Source organism: Lepidochelys kempii, chromosome 10, assembly GCF_965140265.1.
Source record: "Lepidochelys kempii isolate rLepKem1 chromosome 10, rLepKem1.hap2, whole genome shotgun sequence".
Taxonomy (NCBI): domain Eukaryota; kingdom Metazoa; phylum Chordata; order Testudines; family Cheloniidae; genus Lepidochelys; species Lepidochelys kempii.
The window spans coordinates 80,834,309-80,850,828 of record NC_133265.1 but is presented as its reverse complement, the minus strand read 5'-3'; the positions used below and the strand labels follow the sequence as shown (position 1 = coordinate 80,850,828).

Sequence of the window (16,520 nt, the reverse complement as noted above, 5' to 3'; positions counted from 1 at the left end):
CACCCATCTGGCTCCAATCTCTCCTGCCTCGATTACAGTTTTGGGCTTCCCATCTAGGATGTATCTTTCTATTTCCTCAGGAACACCCTCTAAGAATTGTTCCATTTGCATTAGGAAGGGCAAATTTACTGGAGATTCAACACTTGCTCCTGATATCCAGGCATCCCAATGTTTCACAATGTGGTAGGCATGTCGGGTAAATGACACGTCTGGTTTCCACCTTAGGGCTCTGAACCTCCGACGAGAATGCTCGGGTGTTATCCCCATTCTGACTCTCGCCTTGGATTTAAACAGTTCATACTCGTTCATGTGTTCTCTAGGCATTTCAGCCGCCACCTCAGCTAAGGGTCCACTGAGCTGTGGCCTCAGCTCTACCATGTATTGGTCAGTAGAGATGCTGTACCCAAGGCAGGCCCTTTCGAAGTTTTCTAAGAAGGCCTCAGTATCATCACCTGCCTTGTAGGTGGGGAACTTTCTGGGATGGGAAGTGGTACCTGGAGAAGGATTGCTAGGGTTTGTTGGTATATTCTGCTGAGCCTTTATCTTCTCCACCTCCTCCACATGCTTCCTCTCTTTTTCCTTCTCCTCCTCCACATGCTTCCTTGCCTCCATTTCCCTCTTGTGGGCAGCCTCCTGTACCTCCTTCTCCAGCCGCATGAGTTCTATCTGTCTTTCATGTTCCCTTTGTTTTTCCTCAGCCTGAAATTTGGCTAATTCCAGCTGTAGTCGAGCCGCGGATTTTGTCATTCTAACCTCTCTGTTTTTAACTAACTTTACACCCGAGGTTTAGAAATAAACAAACAAAACTTGGCTGTAAAATTTTGCTGTGCTGGAATAGAATACCTATTCTCTGATAGTGATTGTCAGCCTACAGAAAAAGACAATTCCCTTGTCTCTGCTCTGGGCCCAAATCAAAGCAAAAAACCTCCAACTACTTGGAAACCTGCTTACCCAGCCCAAAGAAAAAGCAAATGGGTAGAACACACACCCCCTATTTACTTTTAGGAAAAAAAAAAAACTCTGGGTTGGAAGACTGTGAATTTCCCTGCAGGAGTTAAGTACCCTGCCTCCAGGCAAAGAAAACCTGGGGGGAGGGATAGCTCAGTGGTTTGAGCATTGGCCTGCTAAACCCAGGGTTGTGAGTTCAATCCTTGAGGGGGACATTTAGGGATCTGGGGCAAAAATTGGGGATTGGTCCTGCTTTGAGCAGGGGGTTGGACTAGATGATCTCCTGAGGTCCCTTCCAACCCTGATATTCTATTCTATGATTCTAATTCACAAAGATAATCCCCTTTTGTCCTTGCTTGGCCACAAAGCAGAGAAAAAACAAGCTGCTTTCAGTTTCAGCTGCTTTCTGGACTTCCTTTCCAAAGGAAAAAAAAATTTCCTTTTTAAAATTTGTATTTCTAGTTCAAAAAATCTCATCTGGATCTCAAAATGATTTCAGGTTAATCCCACCACTATGCCACCATGTCAAGGTTCCTCCCCCACTCTGAACTCTAGGGTACAGATGTGGGGACCTGCATGAGAAACCTCCTAAGCTTATCTTTACCAGCTTAGGTCAAAACTTCCCCAAGGTACAAAATATTCCACCCTTTGTCATTGGATTGGCCACTACCACCACCAAACTAATACTGGTTACTGGGGAAGAGCTGTTTGGACGGGTCTTTCCCCCCAAAATACTTCCCAAAACCTTGCACCCCACCTTCCTGGACAAGGTTTGGTAAAAAGCCTCACCAATTTGCCTAGGTGACTACAGACCCAGACCCTTGGATCTTAAGAACAATGAACAATCCTCCCAACACTTGCACCCCCCCTTTCCTGGGAAATGTTGGACAAAAAGCCTCACCAATTTGCATAGGTGACCACAGACCCAAACCCTTGGATCTGAGAACAATGAAAAAGCATTCAGTTTTCTTACAAGAAGACTTTTAATAAAAATAGAAGTAAATAGAAATAAAGAAATCCCCCCTGTAAAATCAGGATGGTAGAGATCTTACAGGGTAATTAGATTCAAAAACATAGAGAACCCCTCTAGGCAAAACCTTCAGTTACAAAAAAGATACATAGACAGATATAGTTATTCTATTCAGCACAATTCTTTTCTCAGCCATTTAAAGAAATCATAATCTAACACATACCTAGCTAAATTACTTACTAAAAGCTCTAAGACTCCATTCCTGGTCTATCCCCAGCAGAAACCAGTATATAGACAGACACACAGACCCTTTGTTTCTCTCCCTCCTCCCAGCTTTTGAAAGTATCTTGTCTCCTCACTGGTCATTTTGGTCAGGTGCCAGCGAGGTTACCTTTAGCTTCTTAACCCTTTACAGGTGAGAGGAGCTTTCCCCTGGCCAGGAGGGATTTCAAAGGGGTTTACTCTTCCCTTTATATTTATGACAGCAACAACATTACCCATGTAACAAGTTTCTTACTTCTACTGTATTGAAATATCTCTAGATAAATTAGGATGAACAATGTCTATGCTATCTATTCATCACTCTACATGCAACTCCTAATGCTGTGCTATATTCTCATTGGCTTGCACTCAGCAAGAAACACAGATTAAAAAAATCAGGGGTTTGATCAGTGTTGAAAAACTAAACTGAAAGGGAGAGAGACATTCTTTCCTCAAGCTTCTTGGAGAATATTACAAATCAATAGAGGAAAGGCCATTTTAAATTACAATGGCTATATCAAAAGAATGCTTAACACAGTCCTTCATTTAATTAGCAACGATCAGAATATGTAGGTTTGCAATATTTTTCTTACAATAAAAAACATTTCATATTTTAATTACAAATTTACAGTGTGTTCATCAGGCAGTCACATCAGAGAAAAAGCTTTAGTTCCATTGGTGTCCTAAAAGTATCTTGAAAGAAACACTATGAAAACAGGTTGTTGATTGACACACATTCATAAAACAGCTGTCACAGCAGCATTTTCAACATCATTTGGCTGCAGAACTCCTTCAGTACAAGTCTCTGTGGCAACAAAATGACTACATTTTTTTACAGGACAATTTATTACAATTTTGGTTTTCTTCTCACTGTCCCTTAAAAATACACAGCGTGAACAAAAAGCTCAAAAACACAGAATGGTCCCATTGTAGCTTAGTATCTTGCACACTTATCTACATAATAACTTCTGTGACAAAATTCTTATGCACTAGATATCCTTCATGTCACATGCAGCACATAAATGTGCACCATTAAGAGCCCGGGGTTGCTCAGCAATTTAAATAATTGATAAGATTTCAGTTATAAAAAGGAAACATTTTCAGTTTTAATACAAAATTTCTTTATGCCCCTGATAAAAAGGCATGATGATTTTGAAACATTGCCAGAAAACATTCAGATGTCAACAAATACTAGGATATTTCCACTTTAGTTTAAGCCTAAGGAGCTGACATTCTCAACCTTTGTTATACACGTTTGGTCTAGGAAAAAAATAAACATGACCTTCTCCACCATTAAACCCAAGTGTAAAAATGTTTGCTGTATTCCAGTCCTCCATTTATTTCTGTCTAAATATATAAAAGTTATGTTTCTCTGTCTGCCCTCCCCCAAACCACTTCACTAAGCTGACATCACACACACCTCAATGATCAGCTATGCCATTCAAAGGACAGTAGCAGAGAGAAAAGAGGGGAAGGAAATAAGAGATGAAGAAGAGGGACTCCATGTCATTTTACCCATGAGCACAATACTGAGAAGTTTTGTGAAAGATAAAAAGTGAAATCATTCTAGTTTTCACTCTATTTATGAAACAGAAGGCGCCTCTTTCCCACAAAAGGAGAATGTCACCATCTGCTAATGGCAAGAGACAAGGCAGATGATATAATTTCTCACCCTTGAATCTGGTCATAGAAGGAGCAGGGAACCAAGCAGGGCTGCAAGATTACCACTCTAGGGTTCACAGTGAAAAAGCAATAAACCCTAATTAAGAGATTCCTACTTTAGGTATTAATTTAGATGGAACATATGGGCCAAAGATGTTAATACAACTCAGTCACTGTCCAACCTTAAACAGTGTTAAACAAGGTTCAGGGTGTGGTATACAGAGACCTGAGCCTGCTTAGTACCATGGCGAATGCATCATTAAACATCTTTTTAAGCTTTTATTAATGATAAAGAAAAAAAGGAAAAATAGTTAAAATGTTTGAAATGTAAAGTATTAAATAGGGGTTTCATTCATTTTAATAACATCCCTTGTTCCCTCTCCTTTTAGCTGGAGAGAGTTTTCAGAAGGAAAATGTCTTTGTTTGACAGTCTCTCAGATAGTATCTAAGTCAGTAATAACTGTCCTTTTGGGGAAAAGAGAAGACGTTAGTTGAGATAAGCATTATTATATGTTATTCTGGCATCTTATGACCTTTTACGTACTTTTTACAGCTGAGCTCACAATTAGTGTAAATTTGTCAGCCCCATTACACACTGAAGTATCCACAAATGTTGTCACATTATACGAAAAGAATAACCCCCAAACCTCCTGCAGTAGTAGTAACAATGAAACAATGTGTTATTATGGGAGCACACATGATCATTTCTTTCACTTTATCAAAGAGACACACTGGAAGTTTCAAATAATCAGGACATTTGATTAGCTGAACATTTCTAGATGTGCTTATTTAGTCCTTCATTAAATTGTAAGGTGTGTGACTAGAGATCAGAGACTAAACATGCAGTTTTTCAACTCAGCAGCATGTGTATCCGGTAACTGTACTTTTAAAAGTACTAAGTAATTACCTACATAAAATATTTGCACTAGATCTTTGTATCAAATCACTAACATGTCCCAGCTCTGTGATTATATCAGGCATACATACTTAGAACTCTCATCAACCAATCAGATTCCTCCTACAAAGTAAATTTTGCAGTCTTTGCAATCCACAGAAGTTCTGGATAAGGAGGGTCTACAGAATCAGCTCTTTAAAAATTTTTCCTTTTTCAATTTTTGCTACTATATGTTCAAAAACAAGTAAAAACATCTAAACATTCTGCCTATCACCTGCTGGAAATGATGGATCAGGCCTTTAGCCATTTTATTACTACACACGAGTCCGCATCTATCCACACACATACACACACTTATATGAAAAGATGTGGATTCATGCACACACACACAATGCCTTACAAAACAGCCAGTCACAAAATCCAGCCTATGACTACATATAGGTACCTTATAATGTCTTTCATTCAAACTCACACTAAATGTTTGTTTATTTTAAAACCTTCAGCAAAGATAATAGACTTACCTACTAACAATTTTACAGTAGCAAACTGAAAGACATCTCCTAATTGGAGTTGCAGCTAGCAAGGGATGTGAAGGGTAACAAGAAGGGTTTCTACAGGTATGTTAGCAACAAAAAGGTGGTCCGGTAAAGTGTGGGACCCTTACTGAATGGGGGAGGCAACTTAGTGACAGATGATGTGGAAAAAGCTGAAGTACTCAATGCTTTTTTTGCCTCAGTCTTCACAGACAAGATCAGCTCCCAGACTGCTGCACTGGGCAGCACAGTATGGGGAGGAGGTGAGCAGCCCTCAGTGGTGAAAGAACAGGTTAAGGACTATTTAGAAAAGCTGGACATGCACAAGTCCATGGGGCTGGATCTAATGCATCCGAGAGTGCTGAGGGAGTTGGCTGATGTGATTGCAGAGCCATTGGCCATTATCTTTGAAAACTTGCGGCGATCCCCTCTATTGGGCAATGGTGAGGCCACATCTGTAGTATTGCATCCAGTTTTGGGCCCCCCACTACAGAAGGGATGTGGATAAATTTGAAAGAGTCCAGCGGAGGGCAACAAAAATTATTTGGGGGCTGAGGCACATGACTTATGAGGAGAGGCTGAGGGAATTGGGCTTATTTAGTCTGCAGAAGAGAAGAGTGAGGGAGGATTTGACAGTAGCCTTCAACTACCTGAAGGGGGGGTTCCAAAGAGGATGGTCTCAAGTTGCAGTGGGGGAGGTCTAGTTTGGATATTAGGAAAAACTATTTCACTAGGAGGGTGGTGAAGCACTGGAATGGGTTACCTATGGAGGTGATGGAATCTCCTTCCTGAGAGGTTTTTAAGACCCAGCTTGACAAAGCCCTGGCTGGGATGATTTAGTTGGTGTTGGTCCTGCTTTGAGAAGGGGGTTGGACTAGATGACCTCCTGAGATCTTTTCCAACCCTAATTTTCTATATTTCTATGCTTTGGGAGAAATAGTTGACACCTAAAATAAGCCTTGATAACAAAACAGCACCCGGTATATTTCTGATGACAAATTCTAAACTAAGCTAACGCATTATAACCCACACAAAAAGCATCTGTAATCAGATGACTGGTACTTCAATGGCTGTACAGTAGTTAATTTTGAAACACTCGAAGTTAAGAAATAAACAGAAAACAGAAAACAAAAAAAATCTTTTTTGGCCAAAAAGTGGATTTTAGCACTTAATATCCATCTTAAAAGAAAAGATCCATAAAACTATTGGTTATTTTCCTGTTCATCCATTTCATTTCAAAGCAAGTGTTAAATGGAAATTTTCACTTAAATTTACAACAAGAAAGATAAATGTAGCTAAAAATGAGTTAAAATAATTGTGATTCAATAAGTTACTGGTTTTGCTTTTAGGATTTTTTGTACATATAAATACATCAGAAATACATCTTTAAATCTTCTGTGCATATTGAGCCTGCAGCTACAATGTAACTCTTCTGTTAGGAGGGGTGAAATAGTCTCCAGATGAAAGTAGATTCGGAAAATTTTTTAGAGCCCAGGGGTTCATTTTTAATGAGCCGTTACTTTAAGTACTGCATAAAAAATACAAGAAATTGATAGTCCATTTAGTCTGCACTATACCTAATGCAAAAGTCATTAAGATGCATTATTCCTAATGTTCATCATATGATCAGTAAGTGTACAACTCTTTTTAAAAATGTCATGCATGCCCACAACTCCATGTGATTTTCAAAAAACAAAAAACAAAACAAAAAAAACAAAAACAAAAATAAAACAAAACCCCCCAAAAAACAAAAAAAAACAAAAACCCACCACCTCCGCATAATACAGGAATACATTATGATTATTTTTGTTTATTTTTAACACTTCAATACAAGCAGAATAATGGATAAAATTACAGGAAAATTGAAAAGCATGAAAAACATTCGCCACTTGTTACAATATACCTACATAGGATAGCATGGCTTTCATTTCTTCATCACTTCTAACAGTAATCCGATCACCGTCCTCATCTTCATCTGATAAAAAAGTATTACATTCATTAAGTGAAAAGCCATTTACAGTTTTTAATAAATCAATTATGCCTGTTTACTCTACCTGAACAACGGAACTTCTACAAACAAATGAAAATAAACAGAACGAGCAAGCCAATTACACAAAAAACCCAGAACCTTGAAATGACTGTTGACATCATCACCGTCTGGGGCCTAGACATGTGGTGTGGAAGAAACAAGTGAGGAAAACAAGACCAAGCAGCTGAAAGACTTGAGATGCAAGAGCACAAAAGGATGACAACAGAACATTCTCTAACCGCATATACCAAAGTAATCCCAAATGCACATAAACAGAGGCTATAATTACATTTTAAGAGCAGGGACAAGAACAAAGCACTCGAAACTTTGCTCTCACAATTTACGATGCTAGCAGAACCTCCCTGTGGAATTCCAGTCTATGCACAGTATATTACTCCTTATGCAAATCCATTAAGTCATTCTAGTGACACTGTAAACTCGGAGTGAAGATTGAGTGGTTTCTTAATGGGTCTAGGTCTCCCAAGATGGAATTAAGTGTATTCAGTTTTGTTGAAAGAAAAAACATAATACCAAAAACTCGATCTGTTTTCTTACCACTCCATCCTTCTTATTCTATAATATTCTGTCCTTACATGAATTCTTTCCTGTCATGCTCATCTGCCCCCTGTCATGCTGCTTCTTCCCGATATCCGTCAGGAAGCATAGGTTTCTATCACACCTAATAAAAACAGTAGCTTTACCTTTAAAAAAAGGTAAAGGAACACATGATCATTCATTTGTATGTCTATATATACACACATCAGTTTAGACTAGTGCCAAACTTAGTGTGCACGCACGTTTGTCTGGGAGGATTTGTGCACAGTACAACTGTGGGAGAAGAGAGTGAGTGGTTCACGAATAGTGCAATGTAATCACACCTCTGTAATAAGAGCTATGGTACAGACATGCATACACACAGAACTGCATACCTTGTGACATAAGGAAAGATGCTGCTGTAGTATTGGACGCAGAGGAAAGAACAAGAAGATTCAGAAAGGCTTATGTAAAGCGAGGGATTTTAAAATATATATATTTTAAATTAGGATCTAACATTGGAATAAGTTTTCCAAAGGCATAAGGCAGGATTCTGATCTCCATTAACTATTGTGAGGTACTCAGACACCCTTGTGATGCGAGACGCACAAGTAATCAGATAGACAGATCAGAACCCCACTCTCAATCTGTAGCAATATATAATTTTTTACTGATTTACCTTTTGCTTGATTTGTTTCCCATCTTTGCCTGCCATGATTTAACACTGCTCTTTCTTTCTGAAGTTTGTACAATTAGGATACTATATTCCTTTAACATTTACATTTCCCCAGATTTGGAAATTGGATTTTCCTTTTACTACACCTACGGTATGACTCAGCGGTGTGATTCCCCTGCTCATATTTATTTGAGGTAGTACAAGCATAAATAGCAGAGCTGCAGTATTATGGATAGTGGCAGCAAAGGCATGGCTGAGCTCTGCTGAGTACGTACAAACCCACCTGAAACCAGTGGGTTTGTATCATGGGGATGCTGCTATACAGCCCTGGTCTACACTAGGACTTTAGGTCGAATTTAGCAGCGTTAAATCGATGTAAACCTGCACCCGTCCACACGATGAAGCCCTTCATTTCGACTTAAAGGGCTCTTAAAATCGATTTCCTTACTCCACCCCTGACAAGTGGATTAGCGCTTAAATCGGCCTTGCCGGGTCGAATTTGGGGTACTGTGGACACAATTCGACGGTATTGGCCTCCGGGAGCTATCCCAGAGTGCTCCATTGTGACCGCTCTGGACAGCACTCTCAACTCAGATGCACTGGCCAGGTAGACAGGAAAAGAACCGCGAACTCTTGAATCTCATTTCCTGTTTGGCCAGCGTGGCAAGCTGCAGGTGACCATGCAGAGCTCATCAGCACAGGTGACCATGATGGAGTCCCAGAATCGCAAAAGAGCTCCAGCATGGACTGAACGGGAGGTACGGGATCTGATTGCCGTATGGGGAGAGGAATCCATGCTATCAGAACTCCGTTCCAGTTTTCAAAATGCCAAAACCTTTGTCAAAATCTCCCAGGGCATGAAGGACAGAGGCCATAACAGGGACCCGAAGCAGTGCCGCGTGAAACTTAGGGAACTGAGGCAAGCCTACCAGAAAACCAGAGAGGCGAACGGCCGCTCCGGGTCAGAGCCCCAAACATGCCGCTTCTATGATGAGCTGCATGCCATTTTAGGGGGTTCAGCCACCACTACCCCAGCCGTGTTGTTTGACTCCTTCAATGGAGATGGAGGCAACACAGAAGCAGGTTTTGGGGACGAAGAAGATGATGATGATGAGGTTGTAGATAGCTCACAGCAAGCAAGGGGAGAAACCGGTTTTCCCGACAGCCAGGACCTGTTTCTCACCCTGGACCTGGAGCCAGTACCCCCCGAACCCACCCAAAGCTGCCTCCTGGACCCGGCAGGTGGAGAAGGGACCTCCGGTGAGTGTACCTTTTAAAATACTATACATGGTTTAAAAGCAAGCATGTGAAAGGATTACTTTGCCCTGGCACTCGCGGCTCTCCTGGATGTACTCCCAAAGCCTTTGCAAAAGGTTTCTGGGGAGGGCAGCCTTATTGTGTCCTCCATGGTAGGACACTTTACCACTCCAGGCCAGTAAAACTTACTCGGGAATCATTGTAGAACAAAGCATTGCAGTGTATGTTTGCTGGCGTTCAAACAACATTTGTTCTTTATCTCTCTGTGTTATCCTCAGGAGAGTGAGATATCATTCATGGTCACCTGGTTGAAATAGGGTGCTTTTCTTCAGGGGACACTCAGAGGTGCCCATTCCTGCTGGGCTGTTTGCCTGTGGCTGAACAGAAATGTTCCCCGCTGTTAGCCACGGGGAGGGGGGAGGGTTGAGGGGGTAGCCACGCAGTGGGGGGAGGCAAAATGCGACCTTGTAACGAAAGCACATGTGCTATGTATGTAATGTTAACAGCAAGGTTTACCCTGAAAGAGTGTAGCCACTGTTTTATAAAATGTGTCTTTTTAAATACCGCTGCCCCTTTTTTTTTTCCTCCACCAGCTGCATGTATTTCAATGATCACAGGATCTTCTCCTTCCCAGAGGCTAATGAAGATTAGAAAGAAAAAAAAACGCACTCGTGATGAAATGTTCTCTGAGCTCATGCTGTCCTCCCACACTGACAGAGCACAGACGAATGCGTGGAGGCAAATAATGTCAGAGTGCAGGAAAGCATAAAATGACCGGGAGGAGAGGTGGCGGGCTGAAGAGAGTAAGTGGCGGGCTAAAGACAGGGCTGAAACTCAAATGTGGCGGCAGCGTGATGAGAGGAGGCAGGATTCAATGCTGAGGCTGCTGGAGGATCAAACCAGTGTATGGTTGAGCTGCAGCAAAGGCAGCTGGAGCACAGACTGCCACTACAGCCCCTATGTAACCAACCACCCTCCTCCCCAAGTTCCATAGCCTCCTCACCCAGATGCCCAAGAATGCGGTGGGGGGGCCTCCGGCCAACCAGCCACTCCACCACAGAGGATTGCCCAAAAAACAGAAGGCTGGCATTCAATAAATTTTAAAGTTGTAAACTTTTAAAGTGTTGTGTGGCATTTTCCTTCCCTCCTCCACCACCCCTCCTAGGCTACCTTGGTAGTCATCCCCCTATTTGTGTGATGAATGAATAAAGAATGCATGAATGTGAAGCAACAATGACTTTATTGCCTCTGCAAGCGGTGATCGAAGGGAGGAGGGGAGGGTGGTTAGCTTACAGGGAAGTAGAGTGAACCAAGAGGCGGGGGGTTTCATCCAGGAGAAACCAACAAAACTTTCACACCGTAGGCCTGGCCAGTCATGAAACTGGTTTTCAAAGCTTCTCTGATGTGTACCGCGCCCTCTTGTGCTCTTCTAACCACCCTGGTGTCTGGCTGCGTGTAACCAGCAGCCAGGCGATTTGCCTCAACCTCCCACCCCGCCATAAACGTCTCCCCCTTACTCTCACAGATATTGTGGAGGGCACAGCAAGCAGTAATAACAGTGGGAATATTGGTTTCGCTGAGATCTAAGCGAGTCAGTAAACTGCGCCAGCGCACCTTTAAACGTCCAAATGCACATTCTACCACCATTCTGCACTTGCTCAGCCTGTAGTTGAACAGCTCCTGACTACTGTCCAGGCTGCCTGTGTACAGCTTCATGAGCCATGGCATTAAGGGGTAGGCTGGGTCCCCAAGGATAACTATAGGCATTTCAACATCCCCAATGGTTATTTTCTGGTCTGGGAATAAAGTCCCTTCCTGCAGCTTTTGAAACAGACCAGAGTTCCTGAAGATGCGAGCGTCATGTACCTTTGCCGGCCATCCCACGTTAATGTTGGTGAAACGTCCCTTGTGATCCACCAGAACTTGCAGCACTATTGAAAAGTACCCCTTGCGGTTTATGTACTCGGCGGCTTGGTGCTCCGGTGCCAAGATAGGGATATGGGTTCCGTCTATGGCCCCACCACAGTTAGGGAATCCCATTGCAGCAAAGCCATCCACTATGACCTGCACATTTCCCAGGGTCACTACCCTTGATATCAGCAGATCTTTGATTGCGTGGACTACTTGCATCACAGCAGCCCCAACAGTAGATTTGCCCACTCCAAATTGATTCCCAACTGACCGGTAGCTGTCTGGCGTTGCAAGCTTCCACAGGGCTATCACCACTCGCTTCTCAACTGTAAGGGCTGCTCTATCTTGGTATTCATGCGCTTCAGGGCAGGGGAAAGCAAGTCACAAAGTTCCACGCAAGTGCCCTTACGCATGCGAAACTTTCGCAGCCATTGGGAATCATCCCAGACCTGCAACACTATGCAGTCCCACCAGCCTGTGCTTGTTTCCCGAGCCCAGAATCAGCGTTCCACAGCATGAACCTGCCCCATTAGCACCATGATGCATGCATTGGCAGGGCCCATGCTTTCAGAGAAATCTGTGTCCATGTCCTGATCACTCACGTGACCGCGCTGACGTCGCCTCCTCACCCGGTATCGCTCTGCCAGGTTCTGGTGCTGCATATACTGCTGGATAATGCGTGTGGTGTTTAATGTGCTCCTAATTGCCAAAGTGAGCTGAGCAGCCTCCATGCTTGCCTTGGTATGGCGTCCACACAGAAAAAAGGCACGGAACAATTGTCTGCCGTTGCTCTGACGGAGGGAGGGGCGACTGATGACATGGCTTACAGGGAATTAAAATCAACAAAGGGGGTGGCTTTACATCAAGGAGTATTTCAGGCAGGACTTCACGGAGGGTTCCAATAAGAAATGGTGCACCTAAGTAATTGTTCTTATTGGAACAAGCAGGTTGGTCTAGCCTCTGATTGATACATGGCTAGATTTACCTCGCTGCACCTTCTCTGTGAGTGACTGCAGTGTGACCTAGAGGAATGAGTCCCCTAGACGGGGGAGAGGGGGAAGCAATGAGTACAAAACAAATCTGGTCTATTTCTTGTTTTGATCCACTCCATCCATCTTTTACATCTTTGGCTGGCAGCAGACAGTGCAGAAGGACTGCAAGCCATCCACATCTCACGGCTGCTTGGCAGAAGATGGTACAATAGGACTACTAGCCATCCTCATCTCTTGCCTGCCCGGCAGAAGATGGTACAATAGGACTGCTAGCAATCCATATCACCTGCCTGCTCACCATAAGATGGTTCAATAGGACTGACTGCAGGACTAAAGAGAATGACCTGGTCAAGTCACTTCTAATGTAGTCCCTGCACCCATGTCTGCCCAGGCGCTCCTGGCCAATGTGGCCAGGAGCACCTCGGACATGACGATGACGGCTACCAGTCCTATTGTACCGTCTGCTGCCACAAGGCAAGGGGTTGCTGCTGCTGTGTAGCAATGCAGTACCACGTCTGCCAGCACCCAGGAGACATAACGGTGACGGTTACCTGAGCGGGCTCCATGCTTGCCGTGGTATGGCGTCTGCACAGGTAACTCAAGAAAAAAGGCGCGAAACGATTGTCTGCTGCTGCTTTCACAGAGGGAGGGAGGGAACGGGGGCCTGACGATATGTACCCAGAACCACCCGCGACAATGTTTTAGCCCCATCAGGCATTGGGATCTCAACCCAGAATTCCAATGGGCAGTGGAGACTGCAGGAACTGTGAGATAGCTACCCAAAGTGCAAAGCTCCGGAAGTCAATGCTTGCCTCGGTACTGTGGAAGCACTCCGCCAAGTTAATGCACTTAATGCACTTAGAGCATTTTCTGTGGGGACACACACTTGAATATATAAAACCGATTTCTAAAAAACCGACTTCTACAAATTCTACCTAATTTTGTAGTGTAGACTTACCCTTAGACTCATGCTAACTCAGCAAACATATGCGGACACGAGCAGGGGAATTATACACCTAGCTCATAGCACAGATAGAGCCTCGGACACAGTGGTCTTTCTAAACTGCTTTCCACAAGACATTTAAATTTTTAAGCACAAAAATGTGGCAGTGTTAAATGCATGTATATTTGTAGGCTGGGGCGGGGGGAGAGGGAGGGGAAATCAACCACACGTGTTTTTGGGCTGGGATTTTCAAAGAGACCTATGCACCCAATTCTCATTGGAAGCCTATGGGAGATGGATGTCTGACTCGCTTAAGTCCCTTTTTAAAAAAAATCACAGCCTTTGCACAGAACATCACACAAAATGTGTGAATATTTCCCTGGATGAAAATTAACCTCTACTCATAATTACACACAGTAGTTCAGCAACAGATCTAAATTAGTTGGGCAAAGGAAGATGTTCATTCTTTTTTGAAAAATCTAGCAGAAAACTCCAAAGCAATAATGAAAAAGAGCAAAAAGAGCTCAGAGGGGAAGAAATAACAGTGTGGAAGTATGTCACTGAAAATACTTGGAGAGCTAGAGTTTATAAATCTACCAGAGTGGAATCACAAGACACTGGAAAGATGGCTTTGAACGGAGAAGTGGATGGCACAGTTACCTTGTGTAATAGTCTTGAGGACACATGGAAATTTAACTAGTAAGTTGCCAGGCTGCTAAAAATGTTCTCTAGACTTACCAACCTGTATCGAGTCAAGAATGATGAAAAGACTTGGAAGAGTTAGTGAGTTGAAACTGAATGTTTCCTTGCCTGAAAGCATATAAGAGACAGAAAAAGGAGGAGAGGTTTGTAAAACTACAACTTGGCTGAAAACAAACTTGCTCTAGCATGAGAATCAGAAACACTGAAGAAAGCTGTCGTTAGAATAGTGACCACAATGAAAGCACTGTAAGCAGAGAGGGGATCAGAAGTAAAAGTAGATGAGCAAAAAATATATTTAAAAGACAGAGAAAGACCAGAGTTGTTAAACAAGTCAGGCTCAAGGGGGGGGAAAAACTGACGCTAGAAACACGCAAGGGTGTAGCTGATGAACTCTCACAGCCCACTGGAAGAACATCCTCAGATCACCAGGTCACACAGGATTAGATTCAAATGATATGAAAATAGCTCCAGAGTACTCAGAACTGTGAAAACTCCTTACAGTTACATGAAGAATACAGGAAAGATACAAACATACCGATGAAAGAAGATATTAAAAGGACAATTTTTTCTTAATCAGAGACTATATTTCTCATGTTAAATGCAGAGATTCTTTTGCCATCCTACCAAAAAATATAACTGGGTATAGCCTCCAAACTGGCTATAGATGATGCACTGATTCAGAGAGAAGAATTTCAAGCTTGTCTACTTGCCTAGAGCACAACAATCTGATTTTCCAGCACATTAGGGAAGCAAAAGTAGAACCAAAAAGCCTATGTACTGGCTGGATTTTGCTAATGTCACTTAAAATGGAGGAAAAAATCCTAGCAAGATACCAAATAGAGTGCAGCAGATGGTAAACAAATATTATGAAGCAATCTTTGCAAAATCTGCAGTGTGTCACAAATACACAAAATGGCAGAGTTTGGATAAAAGGATCATAACAGGCCATATGTTGTTAGTCATTTTATTTGTAGCACCGTGTAATACAATGGTGAAATCCACATAAAGGTCCAATGGTAGAAGAAGCACAGCCCCAGGTAGAGGCTGCAATGGATGACACAGTGTAGATAACAACAACTAAACAAACAGTAGAGGAGACTATACTAGCCGGCAATTATCCATGACTGGAAAGTAAACAAACAGGTGAGAAGGACATTTATACCAGTAAAATCTAGGCATTTGATATGGATAGAGTAACCAGGAAACCAAGCATCAACATACATAACATATTTTAGATGCCAGTTAAATGGCAGGGGAAATAGTTTTGTGCAGATGTAAATGACAGACTAGAGACATGAACTGAAAGCACAGCAGCAGATGTGTATTTCCAGGAAAGTTCTACACATGGTACCATTAATATGGGCTACTGCTGTGATTGCAGGGACTCTTACTGGTGCATGAAGTTCAAACAAAGCTAATCTGTGATATGGGAAATAGGTAACACAAATCAACAAATCATAAAAGAAATGGTAAGGTCTAGAGCCTGGTTTTGCTCAGGTCCCTATAGCAAGTCTTAGGTTTTACAATGGGGAAGGGTACATGTCCCAGGCTCAGGGGAAATGGACATTTACAAACACAGTTCTTATCCACAGGATACGTTTTTTAGTTGAAAACAAACATGTGGCGTAAAAGCAACAAAAGCACTCGAAGGCTCACAAAACAATTATTTCCTTTAATTTTCTATGCCCATGATTATCCCTCAAGCACAATACAACCAAGTACTCTGCACCTTACCTTCTATCATATATACTCTCTCACTTCCAGCATCAATACACAGCATGCAGATTCACAAACCAGATGCAACATCCCATGGCTCTTTTTGTAAACCCATCTCTACCAGGACAAACCTTTTGGAGAAAATTGGTGGAACCTTTCCTCTAGCACAGACCCATGATAATTAAAATATTAGAAAGGAGCACTAGAAAGCCTATAAGCCTATGCACTCTTAAATAGACCACTGATCTTATTGCCTGAGGCAGAGAAGTTTGACTGCCCTTCACAAATTATTCTTCTTGAAAACAATGCCATGGGAACCAAAAATGATAAAAAGAGTGAAAAGTTACAAAAAGAAAGAAGGAAAGAAAATAAGCAAGTCAGTATCAGTCCCAAATCTGCATTAATGGAGTAAATGAGAGCTTTCTACAGACTTCAATTACAGTAGGATCTTGGCCTACTTATAGAGCCCTGTGAACTTTTTATTTTTTGCA

General features: G+C 42.4%; 1 protein-coding gene across 9 annotated transcripts in view; it reads right to left on the bottom strand.

Moving 5' to 3' along the window:
* MAP2K5 (mitogen-activated protein kinase kinase 5) overlaps positions 1 to 16,520 on the bottom strand; it is a 213,835-nt gene that overhangs the window by 186,764 nt on the left and 10,551 nt on the right. For 5 of the 9 annotated variants that reach the window (XM_073304431.1, XM_073304437.1, XM_073304432.1 and 2 more), the window contains 2 exons: positions 8,228 to 8,251; positions 7,177 to 7,244 (listed from right to left, as the gene is read on the bottom strand). In XM_073304431.1, coding sequence (XP_073160532.1) covers positions 7,177 to 7,244; positions 8,228 to 8,251 — 92 coding nt within the window. The remainder of the gene's footprint in view (positions 1 to 7,176; positions 7,245 to 8,227; positions 8,252 to 16,520) is intronic. The other 4 variants (XM_073304433.1, XM_073304434.1, XM_073304436.1 and 1 more) reach the window with 1 other exon arrangement.